Raw genomic sequence first — 19,151 nt, 5'->3', positions numbered from 1 at the left:
TTACATATCGAACAAATTTGTATTCTTATCGAATACGCGAGGGTTTAACTGCAAATCATAAGAACAAGGAAAAGGTAAAAAATAACGTACAAAACATGAAATATATAAATACACATACACACACACATATATATATATATATATATATATATATATATATATACAGATATATACATATAAAAGAATTAGGTATATACATCAATACCGTTCATAAATTCAAAAACGCTTGCATTTTACAAAAACTTAAGTCTCGATAAAAAAAAAATCGTAGAAAAATAAAAGATATGTATTTTAAAGAAGAAAAATAGAGCTTTAAACTGATGTTTGAATGTTGACATTATAATATTTTGTTTTTAAATTAAAAATGGATATTTTTTTATATATTTATTATTTTTTAATTAAAGTATATCTAGATGAGACTTTATTGGACAAAATAATCAAATAAGCATTTTAAACTAAACTTTCTAAACTTTAAAATGCTTTTTAAAAAGAATTGCTATAATGATTTTTCACAGATATTGAATTTTTTATTGTGTGAAAACTTACTTTATCTAAAATATTTTTTAACTTTGAAACTAAAAAATTTACGGAAAATCAAAAAGGAAAAAAATGTTTATTATAATGTGCCTGATTCGTACACATTTTTTTTAATTTTTAAAAACTTTCTTTGACTTCAATTTTATAAACATCATTGACGGTCGAAAAAAAAATTTTTTTTAATTTTTTAAGTATTTACACAAATCAAATATATTATTATAACAAATATTTCAATAAAAAAATTTTATATGTATATGTATATATTTTTTTCTATATGTTTTTTCGTATGTATCTTAATCGCATGTGAAGTTCTATTGTATATCTCATTTGTATCAATATTGCCTCGATATATTACATGCAAAAAGACAGGAAACCAATATTATCTATTTTGGCTATCTGTTTTGGCTAAACATTGTCTTCATAAACACGTTTAACCTCGGTTAAGGTGATCGTCGCTCATAATGACTCGATGTGCGAAGAAAGGAATTTATTTCTATGAAGAAAGAAGAATTATATGGTATAACGCGATCAAGTGAGTTGCTTATGATTGTGCTAATATTATATTGTGTCAGGACTCAAGAGAAATGCTTCTTTTTGTCCTTGTGTCTTATTACGTTACCGTTTCGCACATTTTACTTTCGTTAACATTACGTTGTCGCCGAGATACACTCAATCCGGACTGGACTTTCTCTTGGTTTCGGACTGGATATGCGGTATCATTGCAGATGAGATTAAATTTGTATGAAAAATTGATTCTAATACAACAAATTCTAAATTGAATAGTTTAAACCTGGCTATAGATAATAAATATGATAAATTTGACTATATATAGGTAAATATTAAAATTAATTTTACAATGAATATCATATCGAAGCGATATATGACGATGATACGTCTTTGATAAGGATTATATATTGTATATATATATATTATCGTATATATATATATATATATACATTATCGTAGTAAAATTGTCAATATTGATTAAATATACATATTATTGGAAAATATTACATTGTTATGTATATATACACACATGAAAAAAAAATTAATTGGTACAGCAAACCTATATAACTTACTGTGCGAATTCAATATCTAAGAAGATTTGATGATTTAACAAATCGCTAATGTTATTCAGTTGTCAACTTTGCTACTTTAACATAGAAAATTGACTGTTTGTATATTACGACTATAGATTTGCTGAATCAGTGTAGTTTTTAACTATTTTTTTTCCGCGGCATATAATGGGCCTTCTATAATAAGCCATTAGTCATAAATCAGAAGTCAGAAGCTGAAAATTGACGACTGTGATTGGTCAATTTTTAGCTTCTTACTTCTGATTTATGACTCATGGCTTATTGTAGAAGGCCCATAACTTTATATTAATCTAATTTTAAGATTTTTATAGTAATCTATAATTTCTTGGAATCTTTTGTTTTACTCTTTATTTCTTTTCACTATTAACGTATTATCTTCTTTAAAGATATGATTAAGTAACGTTTTAGAGTGAAAAAAATTTCATTTTATAACGCATCTTATCAAAATGTTTGATAAAGTATCTTATCAAAATGCAGTTAAAGTAATATAGTAAGTTAATACGTTTCGTTTTATCAATGATATACTCTAAACTTTCCATTCAATGCAGTACTCTATATTCTGTACTGTATTCTGTAACTCTAAAACTTAATAAAAGCATAATAATTTAAATTTGACTAGGAGATAGGTGTGACTAAAATTCATTTTGCGAAAATTAGTTCAGCGAAGACGATAATAAGGAATCTTATGAAAAATCATTAGAAATAATAATTATATCAAATAGTGTAATAAAATTGTAAATATCATTAAATATTTAAAATTTTACTACACAATAAGAAAATCACAAGTTTAAATCAAAAACTGTTTTTTAGTTCTGATTGAAATCTGTTATTCCCTGTTCCTATTGCCTGTGTTTTTCAATCATATTTTAAACTTTAACAACAGTTTGTTATCATTATATTGTTGTTACAGTTTTTTTATTATATACTTGTATATAATAAAATTTACACAATAACAATATAACAATACTTATACTGTCGATAAGAGAGTTACACAATACAAATACAGATAGTTTGATAGTTTTGAGTACGAAAAGAAACGTAATTATAAAATAATTTTTGTTGTCACACGTGTGTGGATAATAATTATAATATATGATGTAATTAATACACACATTAGACTTTCTTTATAATAATAATAATAATTTTTGTAATCTTTTTAATCATTATAAAATATAATACATGTTTATTTAATAAATACAACTAACGCAAACAGAAATATTGTAGATCATCGTGGGTAACTCATACAGCGTGCAGATTGTCAAGTTATTAAAAATTGGCCCGACACAAAACGTATTAAAGATATAAGTAAGATATTAAATATTTCAACATATAAGAGAATAACAAGATGAAAGACATTTTTTTTCATCTTGTTATTCTCTTATATGTTGAAATATTTAATATCTTACTTATATCTTTAATACGTTTTGTGTCGGGCCAATTTTTAATAACTTGACAATCTGCACGCTGTATGAGTTACCCACGATGATCTACAATATTTCTGTTTGCGTTAGTTGTATTTATTAAATAAACATGTATTATATTTTATAATGATTAAAAAGATTACAAAAATTATTATTATTATTATAAAAAAAGTCTAATAATTACATTTGTATAATATTGTTACATTAATTGTAAGAGTTACACTCGTTCCAAGTTCTAATATGGAAATATTCCGCTTATATGGCGTATGACGATTTGACGCGAATGTTAAATATAGATATAAATTATTAAAATCACGTACAAGAATATTTTGTAAGAATCGTATGACTGTAGTGACGTTAATGACTAATATTGTACATTAACACGGAAAATTGAGGAAAATGTTACGTTGAAACACATTCATCCGTTTCATAACGTTTCTACATATCTACACACGTTTCATACTCGCGTCTACTTTCCATGGCCCTTGATTTTGCGGCCATGGCCCATCGTGCAGATAGTTGGTTGGGTAAGACCATCGCGTACAATGTAGATAATTTGCCTTTTGCTCTCACGATGCTCCCGCGTTTTACGTTCATCAATTTGTCGTTATTCCTTACGCGTTCATCACGCGACCTTCACGATCAGACTCATTCCAAATTATGTAATATGCAACATCTTTTTCTCTCTCTTTCTCTTACGATATATCTGTTTTTATCTACAGAGTTTTAATCTGTAGAGAATCCATCTCTTTTAACATATGCTTTATATATATTCTTCTAAGTACATAGTCAAGGTAATCGTAATACGTAACGCAGAAATCAGCATTTTTGTTTGCACAACCATCAAGAAATGATGGCAAATCGAATGATATTCTTCGACAAATTATTGAGAAGAATAATTAATTAGAGATTCGGGTTCGACTCTCGGCCGAGGCAATATTTTTCGCAATAAGTTTATTACAGTTTTTTAAGATTAAATTTGGGAAATTTGGGGGGATTAATATTTCAGATTGATTGCATTGAAAGTTCGACAACCATATCGGCATGCAATTATCATTTCTGAAATTAATTCATTTAAATGAATATATATATAATAGTTCAACAACTTAACATTCAAACCGTAGTGGCGCTTCGTATTTAAAGTGAATAATTAATTAATTGTGACAGATAAAATTTGATAATAATTGATAAAAGAACTTATAAATTTATAAGTTCTTATAAATTTGTAAGATAAAAGAATTTATAAATTAAGTTTATAAAAATTACTTGTTTACGACATAAATTATAGATGGATTGCAATGAACAAATTAGGAAGTTCTTATACAGCCATTCAACGTCATCAATTGACGCGAGCTGGCAACTACCGGTTACCCGTTTGACGTTAACCTGATCGAACGAGGAATTCCCTTTAAAACCTGTTTTATGAGTTTTTTGCGCCAAAGAAATAAAAGTTGATGTCCATGCTGATTTCGACTGCCTTATTTATAAAAATTGTGCCGAATAAAACTTCATCTGACTCGTAATACGGAATGCTGCCCTTTTTACTTCCGTACTTCATTTCATTGATTTGGAAAAAAAATTTATATGATATATTTATATACATTTCGATATAAGAATTAATATTTTATAAACTTAAATATGTTCACGAAGATTTAAAAACATACAATTGACATAAAAAATTTCAATGGAATTATCGTCTCGAAAACATCTATTAATCGTATCTTATCTCAAAAAATGATGTGCATATAAAATGTATATCAATATCAGCAGAATTTAGTTATTATTAGTGTCGGATGTATTTCACAATTAAGATATAAATGTCACCGTGTTGTGTGTACCTTTAAAAAAATATCATTTCATACATAAAATAATAATAATTATTAATAATAAAAGAGGCAATAGGAGTCGTCGCAAGAAATAATTGCGCAGTGTCAAATATTTAAAAATTAATTATTTTACATACAATGTGATAATAATTTACATAACTTGTAAAGTCAAGTAATACAAGTTATGTAAATTAATACAACATCAAGTAATATAAATTATGTAAATTATTGTCACATTATATGTAAGATAATTAATTTTAATATTTGACACTGCGCAATTACTTCTTAAGACGACTCCTATTGCCTCTTTTATCACAATTTATTAATAGAAGGAGTTCATCAATTTATTGTTCTTATTGTAATTATTAATAATTATCAAAGAGTTAGAAATTAATTGTATTAAATATATTTAAAAAAATTGTCTTTGAAGGGATATTAGGATGCGCATAAACATTCATTTTATGTGGATAATAAATAAATTAAAATACGGTAAAAGCAAAACTTATTTGTATAGAAATGAATTCTTAATAGAATATTTTGAGATCTCGTTTTCTAATATTTTCAACATACCAACATTAATATTCACGGTTATATAAATAATTATAGATTATCTTCAATCTTTAGTTGAAGATTAACATATAATTACATTTCAAGAATCTAGTTAAAAATTCACAATGTATTACATATCAGCAAAATGGATGCGTCATTTCTTTTTTATTTACCTATTTTTTAGATGATTTATGCTTATTTCTGCCAATGCAGTTCAATTTTAATCTCGGTTCAATAATTAACTCTTCATCCTCTTCTAGTTTTAATAATTAGAAACAAATGAAGTGTAAATTAATGAAGTGCAACTGAATTATAGATTAAAATTAATTTACACAAAAACGAGTATTAGTCCGATTAGCAAGTACTTCAAATTTCTAAAAAAATGTTTCATCAATTGTATGAAAGCGTTTAAAAAATATATGTATATTTACATTTTACTTCTCATTTGCGATTACATAAGCTGCTCGGTTGGCGTCATAAATATTTATGGTGTGATATTACGTATTGCCTCATCAATTAATAAAACACATGCTTGCATATATATATTGGAGCAATTGTACATACGTTTATCTGTGTACACCTGCTTTATTTTTGCCGTTCACGGAAGCAGTGAGTGACACTATACGATATGTGCAATTAATAATATACGTCTCGTTTCATGGTTTATTCAATAGATCCTAATGTGCAGTATAATAATGTATAATATACATATATATATATATATATATATATATATATATATATATATATATGTATATGTATGTTTGTGTTTATGTATGATGATATGTATAGATCGATCCCAGGAATTTATTCTTAGTTAATTAATTACATTGACAAGATCAGAATTCATTATAGATAATATCGATAAAACACGTCACTTAGACGTGCGCAATAAAACGTGAGAACGTCTGATACGCTTTACGTGTCTCAGGAAAGATACACGCATTTACACGTACCTTAAAGAAAAGATAGTCATTTCGTGCACAAATGAATTACAGGACAAACAAAATTGGATGTAATCGTAATAAATTTTTATCAATTGTTGTTAAAAGAATATTAGTTTCGTTGAAGATAATATTGCAGAATCTGCAAATTGTTTCGCTATAATATTCCAAGTGAATTCTTCTGCTATCGTCAAGATAATAATGATTATAAATACATAACGCTTGCTAAGAGTAGACTATCTACTTCAATTCAAGGCTGCTGCAAACGAATTATTCGGCAAAACTTTTTTTTACTTATTCAACAAAAGAATTTTATCTTCCTCCGAATTTTATCATAAAAAAAAAAATCTTCATGTCATATACATATATGATAAAAATATATAGATGTGCTCTGCAACGAATATTCTATAATGTAGATATATCTTTAATAAAGGGAAGAAGTGTTCTAAATAATGGGAAATTATGTTAATATTACATGCTGTAATTAAGACGCGAGATGACGCGACATATCTAAATCTGAAATCCACGACATCATACTTATCGCATTCGTTTGGGTATTAAGTCTGATTCCGTCAAAGATAACGATAATTTTACATTTCAAATTGAACACGTAGTATGCTGTGTGTTTTATATTCATGAATAAGTCCATTACAAATCAAGTTTTTGAACCGTATAACTCGACGTCGCTTCTTTTCTCCTCTTCTTTAGTTTCTCTCCTTCTTCCTTTTTCTTTTTTCTCTTTTTTCTTCTTCTTGTTATTGTATATATGTATATGTATTACAATGCGTCAAGTGTCGATGATGGACAAACGGTGAATATAATATCAAGTCAGTTAACAAGAGAAATCAGTCTATAAATATCAATCATCATATTTACGAAATAACTGCAATAGAATTAACAAGCCACAAATTTGAAACTGGAAAGAACAATGTCACGTAGCCGATGATTTTCTTTTGATTACGAAAGAATCGAAATTTGTACGTGCAGTAAAGTAAGTGCAATTAATTATAAATATCGTAAATTGTATATTGTGTTTTATTTATTTTCGATCAGATATAATTTTGTAAATACATTTGATATAGAGTGTTTCCATGTACGAATTCATTTGTTATCGCGGAAGAATTTAAAGCAAATCGAACAAATTAAATCAATTTAGCATGAAAGTAATATAGATTATATATAAAATGATAATATTGCATAATTTCTTTATTTTTTTGTAAATTGCTTTATATTTATGTAATTGTTCAGATGTATGTTATATTCATACGAAATGTCTTTATACTTTATATTAAGTATCAAGTTTCTTATCTCGGCGATAAAATGTCTTATTCGCTTTTAATTCAGTATGTATGTACAAGTTGTTTGATAAACAACGATAAAAGATGACTCAAATTTTGTTTTCAAATTATTTTTATGCGATATTGTTAAAATGATTACAATCTGCACTTTACGTTAAACTTATATAAATACGTGAGTTACTTAAATAAAATAGCTTCATATTAACATAAAATTGCTAATTGCATTACTTAGATAAGTTTTATAAAAAATTATATTTATAAATATTTTATTGTTTATTAAAAATATGATTAAAATTTAAAATTAATTTTAATATCACATTTTTATAAATTTCAAGAAGAGAAGCTATTTTTTTTATCTAAAATGATTTCTTCTTCCAAATATATGAAAGAAACCGATTATATTTTGCATCTTTTTATATATCTACTATATAAAAAAAAACTCTAAACTACAGAGTAAAGTTTATGCAAAACTAACTGAAAAATCTTTATCTGTTTATCTGCAATTTAATTCGCCAAAAGTGTGTCTTATTTTCCCACCAATTATTATAATTATTCATTGTAAAACATCTCTATTAATTTTTTATTAGAAGATGTAAGTATCGGGGATATACCGATCTTAATTTTACTCCGCCATATCTACATATAACTAATAATTGTGCATACGTGTACATTGCGAATTCTTCGGGTAACAAGTGGGAAGTCCACTGATGAATTCCGGGGAAAACGGAGGATATAGTTATTGACAATTACGAGCTGAGCAACGGACTCAGGTAGGAGAATTCTGTAGAAAAGGGAAAAAAATCTGTGAATATTCTACAATTTTACGTCATCGTCATTGTGCGTGCGTTTATACCTGACTACAGGCAGAAGGCCCCTCTCGTGGTGGTTGCTCTTGTGGGATACGCACGATCTTCAGGAGAGGAAAAGACCTCCTGCGGCTCTCTTATATTATCATATAGAGGAGCGAATGCGCGTGACGCCGGTCCAGTCTTCTGTAAAGCGTCATCCACGTAAAACGTCCCGTGTGTCGTGCGTTTCGTTACAAAGACAAAAGAAGAGACGCGACTTCCGTTCAATGTAAACGCGTGCATAGTATGGTGCGTCCGAATCTCGGTCGTGGCCAGGAGAGTTGAACGCCCGGCGACGCGTATCAAGTATTTTCTGTAATAGTGTGAATTATTTAATCTTATATATTAATGCTCGTTATCTTCCCGTGATTATTGCAGTGTTTGGAATTGTTAACTGTGATTGAGTGCGATGCGGTAAGTGACATTAATCTGCCTGTACCTTTCCTTTCTTAAAAAAATGATTGGAAGTACAGTATCGTTAAAAAATATCCTGCTTTTATATCGCAAATCGAAATATCCCATTAATTTAAAGAGTGATATTTAAAAAATATCGACACGCATCTTTCTTGTTTTTTAATTTTAATGATATTTATCACTAAATGATGCACGGCAATTATGTGTAATATTTATGCATTATTTTGATGCAACAATTAGATAAAATTAGATAAAATTATAAATTATTTTGATACTGCCTGATTAATGCTTTTAATTATTATTACTCCAAGGCTTCAATTCCACTAATATAAGATTAACTTTAATGTTGAATTCTTAGAATTAAAAGAAGATAAAGAGTAAATTAAACCGATCAGATTAAAATTAATCTTACATTAGATTAATTAGGCACCAAGCCTTCAAATAATGTAGACTAAAATATATATCCTTCAAATTCCTGGATATCTCTATACAATTTCCACTACAAAAGACACTTAAAGACACTTTGAGATGATATTGTAACGCAAAAGTTGAATATTATTAATTGTTCTGTTAGCATACAAAAAAAAGGTTATACTTTTCATTATTTCGCTAAATATATATATTCATTATCGCTAAATATCACGTGCTGTACATTCAAGAACTTTTGCACATATCTCGATTGATTTCGCGCAATCCTGACTTTAATATACGTAAACGATGCGGGTTTAATGTCACGTTTAATATTAAAGTTGCTCGCATTTCTCGTTAAGAGAATATTTACATTAAATAACAAAACACAAACGAAATATATCAGAAAATTAAATCGATTCCTAATATTTCTAAGATTCCTAAGATGTTTCGCAGATCGTAGTACATTTCTTGAGCATTCTTTGAACTTTCACTGGCAAGTAGCCAGAGCGGTATTCTAAAAATTTCTTTAACAAAACGTAATCTAAAAATTTCTTTAACAAAAACGTTTTCATTATTAATTTAATAATATAAATTATTTAAAAACTTTATAAATTATTATGTTGATTACATTCTAAAAATTAATAATTAAATATACGTCAGTATTACATAACAGTATATATGTATATATAACTTGACACATATTTTTGTTAATATTTTATAATAAAAAATCAAATTATTTTGATAATAAAAACAAACAATTAATATTTTATTAATTAATATAAATAATGATGAACTTATTAACAATTGTTTTGGCATTTAAAGTTGTTTTATTAAGAAAAGATTGAAAAGTACTTTGGTATAAATTCGCGTGGAAGGGAAAATTTTTATAACAAGGAAATAATGATGGTTATTAATATTATTATCATAATTGCAAATAACAGCTATGCCTAGTGTGTACTGCAACGATGCAATAGGTTGCGTGAAGTTGTGCTAAACTTGTAAAGTTACGACGTATATGTTATGTTGTAAGATCCATTAGGAATTTCAACATTATCAATATCAACGTAGTTTCTCACTTGAAACATCAAACGCTGTTTTATATATGCGTCTATAGTAATTAAGCGAGATATATTCTCGCAAATTTTTCATAAAAGTAATCGTACAATATCATGTATGTCAAGTTTTATACTAATAAATATATTTAAAATAAAAAGTGCATAGTTTAGGAATTGCAAATATAAAGTTTATAAAAGTTTATCTTGGTTATCTTCGTCGATTTGTTATCTCTGTAATCTCCGTAATTTCACAAAGCATTACATATAACTTTACGTGTTATGCGTATCTGATATATTTCGATGTATTCTGAATTAAGTTGCCTTGATTACAGATCGAGAATGACAATCTGGAACGTGCTGCTTGTTCTACTCCAACTGGTTGTTTATAAAAGTCTATCAGGTTAGTGCTTTTCATTATTTACTTCGGCTTGGTGACATTGATTGGAATTTTTCATTTTTATTGTACATTTACATGTCTGGATTGTATTGACATTTTCCTATTTTTGATTTTGTATGAAATCAAATTTTTATATTAAAAATATGTTCAAACATTTTCATTCTACATTCTCCTATCTGTACATATTAATATATTATTGGCTAATTTATAAGTTATTAAACATAATATTGTACATTGGATAATAAATAATATAATAACATATAATATAATTTTAAAAAAGTGAAATTAATTGAGCACTATTATCGTATATTCTATTTTTAATAACAGAAGATGATCGCGGCATATTATCTAAGACCTTATTTGAAACTCAATTGAAATATGTATAACAAGTGTGATTATTAAATATTTCTTACATTCTCATCTGTACATCTTGTCTGAGAATGCAATTAGATTGGGGAAATAGAAAAGAGTTTTAGTGATAGAATCTTTTTTTTAAATCAGCATTTGTTTCGGATTTTAGAAACGGTAATAACAACACACAATGACTTTGGTCTGACGCCGATTGATCCGGAAATTGTCGACGTCATCGATTGGAAGCATCATGCATGTCGACGAACATGCAAGGATGATGCGGCGCCTCTGGACTGCTATTATACCTTCAAACTGGAATCTTACCAGACAATGAGTAAAGCGTGTTACAATTGCCCCTTTAATATCACAGACTGCTTTCGGCCTCATTGCATCCCGGCGGATGGTATAAATCGATCTCTCATGGTTGTGAACCGGCAAATGCCAGGCCCGCCGATCGAGGTACGTAATAATAATAAAAAAATTTCGTAATACATATTTTTATATTTATGCTTCTGCTTTATTTATTTCGATATTATCTTTTATTCAGCAGGAAAATCACATCGAGAATCTTTACATGTGCTATTAATAGAAAATGAATAAATATATGAACGAAATGAATGTTCTGTAATAAAAATTTAAAAAGGAAAAACTGTTAAGCTTTTAATTATAAGTCATTAGTTATTTAATTACATATAATTAATTTCCGCTTATTTCTCAGTCGATCTTTATTCTTTGTGTGTGTATTTTTAAATTCCGCGGATGTAAACAAAATTATTTGAAAGTAATTTGCATAGGTTATTATGAGATTCATTTGATCACTAATTACTATTTTCTTAGTCAGCTGGATTTTTTAATATGATCGATAAAAATGATTCATCGCTTCGTTTCCTTCATTGCAATCTTTTGCAGCTTGATTACTGCTCGCCAATGTTTCCTCACATTATGCGATGCTATTATGAGAGCAGTGCGGTGGGATTCATATTGCAGATATCCTATACCTTAATATATTTTATTGAGTGGAATCTTGTAATGACGGTTTAACGAGCACTCCGAGGAATTGTTCGTGCGTCGATTATTTTGTTTGACAAACATTTGTTTGACAGAATAATCGTCGCGCAAATAATTCCTCGGAGTGCTCGTTAAACAGTCATTACAGTATAAGATATCTGCAACGTGAATCTCACTGTTTTCGTGATAGCATTGAGTAATATACACATACGTATTATATTTCTAGATTTCGCTTACAATTTCATCATAATTATTATAGATACGAAAATAAAATTCTTTGCGATGTTCGGGAATTATTGATAAGTCAATCACGTTTCATTTTAATTACAAACCGCAAATGGTATTCGGCCGATAACGATATATAGATCGAATTGCGGTCTATATGATCTTATTTTAGCGTGATTGACTGTGATCGATAAGCGGTCGTTGCGAATTAGATCAAGCAAATTAAGTGAGATGAGAATATTCTAAGGGAAATTACTTTAATTATAGGTGTGCCAAGGCGACAGGATAATAGTCGATATGATTAACTTATTGCACGCGGAAAGCACTACGATGCACTGGCACGGTCAGCATCATGTTGCCTCGCCATACATGGATGGCGTACCCTACGTATCACAATGTCCTATTCCTCCTGGAGCAACCTTCCAATACAATTACATCGCCACTGAAGCCGGCACGCACTTCTGGCATTCTCATACAGGTACGCTAAATTTTTCCCAAGTATTCGTACTTGATATTATCTGCAGAAAGTTGAAGAAATTAAATTGCTTAAATCAACAAATCCATTTAACTTAAAATAATTTGTTGATAGTCATTAATAACAATGCTCTGGAAAATGAATTGTTTCCAAGAGTTCCATTGTTTATAATATTTTGTATTGCATGTTTGTCTGCAGGATTTCAAAGAGGTGATGGCGTGTTCGGTCCGTTAATCGTTCGTGTACCTCCTAAAATGAACTGGCACAAGGATTTATATGATTACGATGAGCATACATTAATAGTCGCTGATTGGGTTCATGAATTGGGTCTCACCAAGTTCTTGGCGCATTACCACGCTGACGGTACAAACAAAGCGCCGAACTTACTTGTAAACGGCTTGGGCCGATTTAAGAATAAAAATAAGATGGTAGCTGATATGCCTATTACAACATTCGTCGTAAAACCGGTAAGTTTCAATCATAAGAGAAAGTATTCTTAATATAAAAGACTGATTTGCATAAGATGTTTCATCCTGTTATTCAAATCTATTTTGAGCTAATTTTCAATTTTGAAATACAGCAATTATTGCATTATTTTTAACGCTTTCAAAACTTTTAATTTTGTTAATTTCTTAAATGTATATTTATATCTATCATATAAGAAATAAATAAAATATTTTTATTTAATAACAAAAGAAAAAAGAATTATATATTTTACAGATCAGCCTATTTGTTTCAAAAGAAATCTTACAGTCAATATAATTTTATTCTAAAAAAAAGTCACTTTTACTTTCTCTTCTTCTTTTTAAAAATAAAATTACATGTTTTGTGTGTATTTTTATCCCAATCTGATTTTTATTTATTGTGTACTTATGTTCGTAGAAATCTCGATACAGATTCAGACTTATTAATGCAGAGTTCCTGAATTGCCCTATAGAAGTTTCTGTCGACAATCATACTTTGTACGTAATCAGTTCAGATGGGCGTGATATTGTATCGGTACAAGGTACGATTTTCAGTATTTTTTCCTATTATTTCTTTATAGATTTATTATGTAATTTTTTAAATATATATTATGTAATGTGATTGCAGCCGAATCGCTGATAAGTTACGCCGGGGAAAGATTTGATTTTATAATTAACATGGATCAATCGATAGACAATTACTGGATAAGATTTCGAGGATTGATGGATTGCGATGAAAGATTTACGAGCGCTTATCAAGTCGCAAAATTGCGATATGAGGGCGCACCTGATGAAGAACCGATAACAGAAGTTTCATATGATCGTGTAAGAAATAACTCCTATGGACTGGTATGTAAACTAATGTAATTTCATGTAATTTCTGTATATTTTTTAAATGGTTACAGAAATGTTATTTCATGTTTGTTTTGAATTTCTTTAGAAGAAATAAAAAATCATTTCTGGTTTTAGCAAGTAAACGCTTTAAATGAAGGAACTGAATCAAATAATAGCATAAGTATGCCAATGTTGAATGCGATGGACGACGATGATGTTTCAAATATCAGAGAACCTGATTATCAATTTTACATATCATATGATTTTTATGGGAAAGATAATCCAAATTTTCATCGCAAGGATTTATATGGTTTCCATCAAGGTAAATATATTCAAATATATATTTTTAAAAATTAATTTATAATAAAAAAATAAGGAAAAATAAAATTTTCAATATCTATTAAATGAATGTGCATTATATATTTTAACAAATCTATAATTAACTATTTAATTATTGGAAAATATTCCACTTACTAAATGCTTTCAATTACGCTATTCGATTGTACATCATATATGCTTTTTAACACACAGGTTTAGAGTTTAGACTTATAGAGAATGTATACCGTTTATTGTTTCATAAAATATTTCGATCATGATTTTTTAGTAAAACCACAAACATTCACACCGCAATTGAATCACATATCAATGAAGCTACCGCCGTTTCCGCTCCTGCCTGAAAGATATCTTATTAAGCCAGATCAATTTTGCAACTCCAGCACGGTCGAGGGATGCGAGAAGGAATATTGCGCTTGTACTCATGTGCTTCAGATTAAAACTGATAGCGTAGTGGAACTAGTTCTTGTCGATGAAGGTGTGTATAAGCAATAAATATTTCTTGCGTATCTCTATTGTTTAAACCATCTAAGTTTCGCAGTAACTAATAATCCTTGACAGGTGTTCCGTATGATGCAAATCATCCGTTTCACCTTCACGGCTATCAGTTCCGTGTAGTGGCTATGGAAAGAATAGGACGTAATACTACCATCGCTGAAGTGAGAGAACTAGATAAACAAGGTTTAATACGCAGAAAACTTAAACGGGCACTTCTGAAGGATACGGTAACCGTACCCGACGGTGGTTATACTATTGTACGATTTCACGCTAATAATCCAGGTAAGACTTCACAACACATATAAAGAGACAAATAATATTTTTAAAAACTGAGTTATTAATGTATGCCGATAAATAATCGAGCTGATTAATGTTTTTCAGGATATTGGCTATTCCACTGCCATATCGAGTTTCATGCGGAGGTAGGAATGGCACTGATTTTCAAGGTGGGCGAAAATGAAGAAATGCCACCTGTGCCTAATAATTTTCCTAAATGTGGTGACTGGAAATTGACGAACAAGACAATAACCAATTACAAACAATCAAAGAACAACGAGTATCTTGACAACATGATTAAACAATTTGCAATATACATGACGTTTATGAGACAGCTCGTTTATGAGACAGCTCGTCTATTCTATACATCCTCGGCATCCAGTTCGAGTATAACACTGCTGCTTTTTATCACTTGTCTTTTAAGCTCTATGTCTCGCGTGCAAATGTTTTAAGACATATATTTATGTAAATAGCCTTGAAGTATTGGAGTCACATTATGGAAGATTTTTACAACAGATTTAATTCAATATGGTCACGAATTTGCTGGCAAACGTTTTCTTCTCTTCGTTTTATTTTGAACAAATATGACAATCATTGCACGTAATATGCGCAAAAACGAACAGAACATAAATAAATTAAATGATCGTGTGCCAGTAATGGACGGATATTTTGTCATAATTGAATATTATGAAGTATTAATATTTCTAGGAAACATCTGTCTGTTTTATTGTCGCTGGTGGTAGATAAATTATTAAGCTATTTCTCGCGAAACTGAATTTTATATGAAATGACGATAGAAAATTTTTTTAATATATTCGCGGTCATATTGTGCATTTATCTTCGACGAGCGAACGGATGTTGTGACAACAAGTGACTTGCATTTCTGTGATATAAAAATAGATTACAATTATAACTGTCAGATTGCCAATTACCTTATCCGGTAATGTATACAGTGTTCTAATTTAATTCTTATTAGTTTCAATAATGAATCATTTTTATTTTTCACACAGAATATCGGCGAGAATGTCAGGCGATAGTGTAATAAGAAATAAATAGTATAATATTCGTGATTCAAAAAAGAAATTGAGCTTGAGAGAAAAGAAATAGATAATGATTATCAATTTCAAAAATTAGATGATTTTTCTTGATCGGAATTAGATATCGCATAAAGATATATAATGCTTGATATCATTGTGTATTTTCTTTGAGGACAAATTGATCAAACTTCTAACAAACCAAAGAATCTATTACTAAAGTATGATCAATAAAAACGAAATCTTGACAAATACATTACTATAATTATTACTGTAATTATTCAATCACGTATTGTAAATAGTGTTTAATCTAATCATACTATTAACATAATCGATAGAAGATTCGTAAGCATCATTATCAATTGTATGGTTGTGTTTCTTTATTTTGGATATATATACATATCCATGTATATATGTGTATTTCTATCAAGGAAACGCTATTTTTTAAAATGTACACGATATCTTTAAAAAGTTTAATTCTCGAAAAATCCTTAATTTAAGAATATCTCGATTCTTGTTAACAAAGGATCAATGTAACGAGTATGATATTTTGTAATATTTATAGAAAATCATGGAATATAAACTCATCGTTTATACAAAAATTCATTTAAATTTGTTATAACTAACATGCAATCTCAAATATGTAAACAATCCAAAGTTCCTAAATAAATTTCTATATGCGAGATTGATTCCTAATACAATTATTTATTTATAATATTTAGAGATGTTCTTTATTATATGTATTTTTATCTCTCTCTTCTATAAAGGCTGTTTTTCAGCATATATATGTATATATGCAGAAAAAGTCTTTAGAAGAGAGAGATAAAAAATGTGTGTGTGTGTGTGTGTGTGTGTAACAAGTATCTGTATTTATCTACGTGTTTACCGGAGGTTTGTCTGGACATACTAGTCGGGTATTCCCCGATGGCACCTGTATTACGCCATACTCGCACAGTATTATCCGTTTTACTGAAGAAATGTATGTTATTATTCAGATATACTGACAATAGTTTATCTACTGTTTTTTTTTGGCTAGTCATATTTTTGCTTTCGTACTGTTTCACGTCAATGGTAATATTCGGAAGTATGTCGTTGTGTAATACTCAAGAACACTGTTGTACTTAATAATTACAAGAAATATATTGTGCCTGTATTTAGAAGTGACGAGGTAACACACGCTTCTACAAAAACTGAATTTAAAATTTTGGTAAGGACGTGTAATATTATATGATAAATTGCAAACGAGTTATTTCCAATTTCGATTGATCTATAAGATGTAATATTAATTTGTGACTACAGAGAATTTGAAATTAAATTTTTTTTTGCACATTTAAATGAATAATAATTTATAGAAAAATGTAATTGATGTTATTCGTAATGAGAGTTGCCTATAATGTAAAATTATATACATTTTGAGAATTAATTCAAATGTAGACGCCAAATAAAGTAAAATAAATATAAGGAAATAGCTTCATCTCTATATGAAACAATTTTCAACGAGTGTTATCCATGTATTTTTCTAGGATAATAAATAAATGTTGTAATAGATGAATTATATGTGTATAATAGAGAAATTTATTGAACTGTTATAATTTTTATAACATTTATTGTATTCATATATCTATTATTGTAATATTTTAAAAATAACTTGTAAATTACATCACATTGTAATTATTTTTAGAGATTATAAAAAATATCTTACGCTAACTGAAACATATTTTGCAGCTTTAAGACGCATTTAGAAAAATCGGTGGGCAATTTTTGTCAAAATTTATTGGAATATCGGCAATTTAGAAATAATGGAAAAGTCACAAGTTAATGAAAATTTTCAAATTGAGAAAGCTATGGAAATTGATGTTAAGGTCGAAAAAAACAGCAATTCTATTAATATAGAAAATAAAGATGATATCAACAATTTGCGAGTCCGTGAAAACACTAGAAATATACGAAAAAAACAATTAATATGCGAGTATTGTCAAAAGAAATTCAATCACGCTGGAGACCTCAACAAGCACAGAAGAAAGCACACCGGTGAGCAGCCTTACGCATGTAATATGTGTGAACGAAAGTTTACGACGTCGTCTAATCTTGTTAGACATCAACATTTACATCTCGGGATAAAGCCGTTCCATTGTCAGATTTGTGGACACAGTTTTACCCGAAAAATCAAACTTTCCGCCCATGTGATAACAAAGCATCACGAAACTCTAAAATCTGACGAATGAATATAATGCTATATAAATTATAAATAAAATATTAAAAAAATAATAATAAGCTATGTAAGACATAAGAGTTAATAGAAATAACATTATTGTAAAGAAAAAAAAAAGATGATAGAATATTTTTTAAAATATGAGTTTATATGTCTTTCTCTTAGACACTGTATATTTGATTTGCTTACGCAAAATAGACCATTTTATAAATCTATATAAAAATGATTTTATTTATTTGATGACAATTTGAAAAATACGATATAACTCACAATTATCTTTTTTGCTGTATATTCTCTAATAAACATAAATAAAATTATTAAGGGGATCCTAAAGTCATATATTTTACCAAATGCAATTACTTTTCATATAAATATTTTTCTAATCTGTTTTTACAGATTTAAAAATCATTTTTCACAATTAAAGTATAAATGGTAATGTAGTCCAACCAATCAACTTCATGTCAAAAATGAAAAAAGTTTGAAAATTACAGTTTTGTTAACAGCTTCTGGCATAATAATATTTTGTTTCATATATACAAGTTTTATACTTTGTAAGTATATAAATGTCACAATCAAAGAGTTAATTTTAGTAAATGTACTTACTAGTCAATATATATATATATATATATATATATATATATATA

At 28.3% G+C, this 19,151-nt stretch overlaps 1 protein-coding gene and 1 pseudogene across 2 annotated transcripts; both read left to right on the top strand.

The window, feature by feature from the left end:
- The first annotated feature begins 835 nt into the window (after positions 1–835).
- LOC105151083 (multicopper oxidase 3) lies at positions 836–18,253 on the top strand. 2 transcript variants are annotated; one of them, XM_011064596.2, is made up of 12 exons: positions 836–1,069; positions 10,733–10,800; positions 11,318–11,607; positions 12,649–12,859; positions 13,055–13,323; positions 13,739–13,862; positions 13,949–14,169; positions 14,290–14,476; positions 14,759–14,965; positions 15,049–15,267; positions 15,367–17,502; positions 18,021–18,253. In XM_011064596.2, the coding sequence occupies exons 1-11, from the start codon at positions 999–1,001 to the stop codon at positions 15,711–15,713; spliced, it is 2,214 nt and encodes a 737-aa protein (XP_011062898.1). In that variant the 5' UTR covers positions 836–998; the 3' UTR covers positions 15,714–17,502; positions 18,021–18,253. The 2 variants fall into 2 exon arrangements, with proteins under 2 accessions (XP_011062898.1, XP_011062900.1); XM_011064598.2 differs by lacking the exon at positions 836–1,069 and adding an exon at positions 7,058–8,934.
- Positions 16,285–19,103, top strand: LOC105151082 (uncharacterized; annotated as a pseudogene).
- The last annotated feature ends 48 nt before the right edge of the window (positions 19,104–19,151 follow it).

Source organism: Acromyrmex echinatior, chromosome 9 (assembly GCF_024713525.1).
Source record: "Acromyrmex echinatior isolate Ae372 chromosome 9, ASM2471352v2, whole genome shotgun sequence".
NCBI lineage: Eukaryota > Metazoa > Arthropoda > Insecta > Hymenoptera > Formicidae > Acromyrmex > Acromyrmex echinatior.
Note: the sequence above shows the minus strand (reverse complement) of the source record. Positions and strands in the feature narration are given on the sequence as shown.

What these genes read in the sequence shown, in the direction of transcription:
- LOC105151083 (XM_011064596.2), top strand. Translation starts at nt 999, where the DNA reads ATGACTCGATGTGCGAAGAAAGGAATTTATTTCTATGAAGAAAGAAGA. An exon ending in ATATGGTATAACGCGATCAA is followed by an intron (nt 1,070 to 10,732) that starts GTGAGTTGCTTA and finishes CCTTGATTACAG; the next exon opens with ATCGAGAATGACAATCTGGA. An exon ending in GAAATAACTCCTATGGACTG is followed by an intron (nt 14,170 to 14,289) that starts GTATGTAAACTA and finishes TTCTGGTTTTAG; the next exon opens with CAAGTAAACGCTTTAAATGA.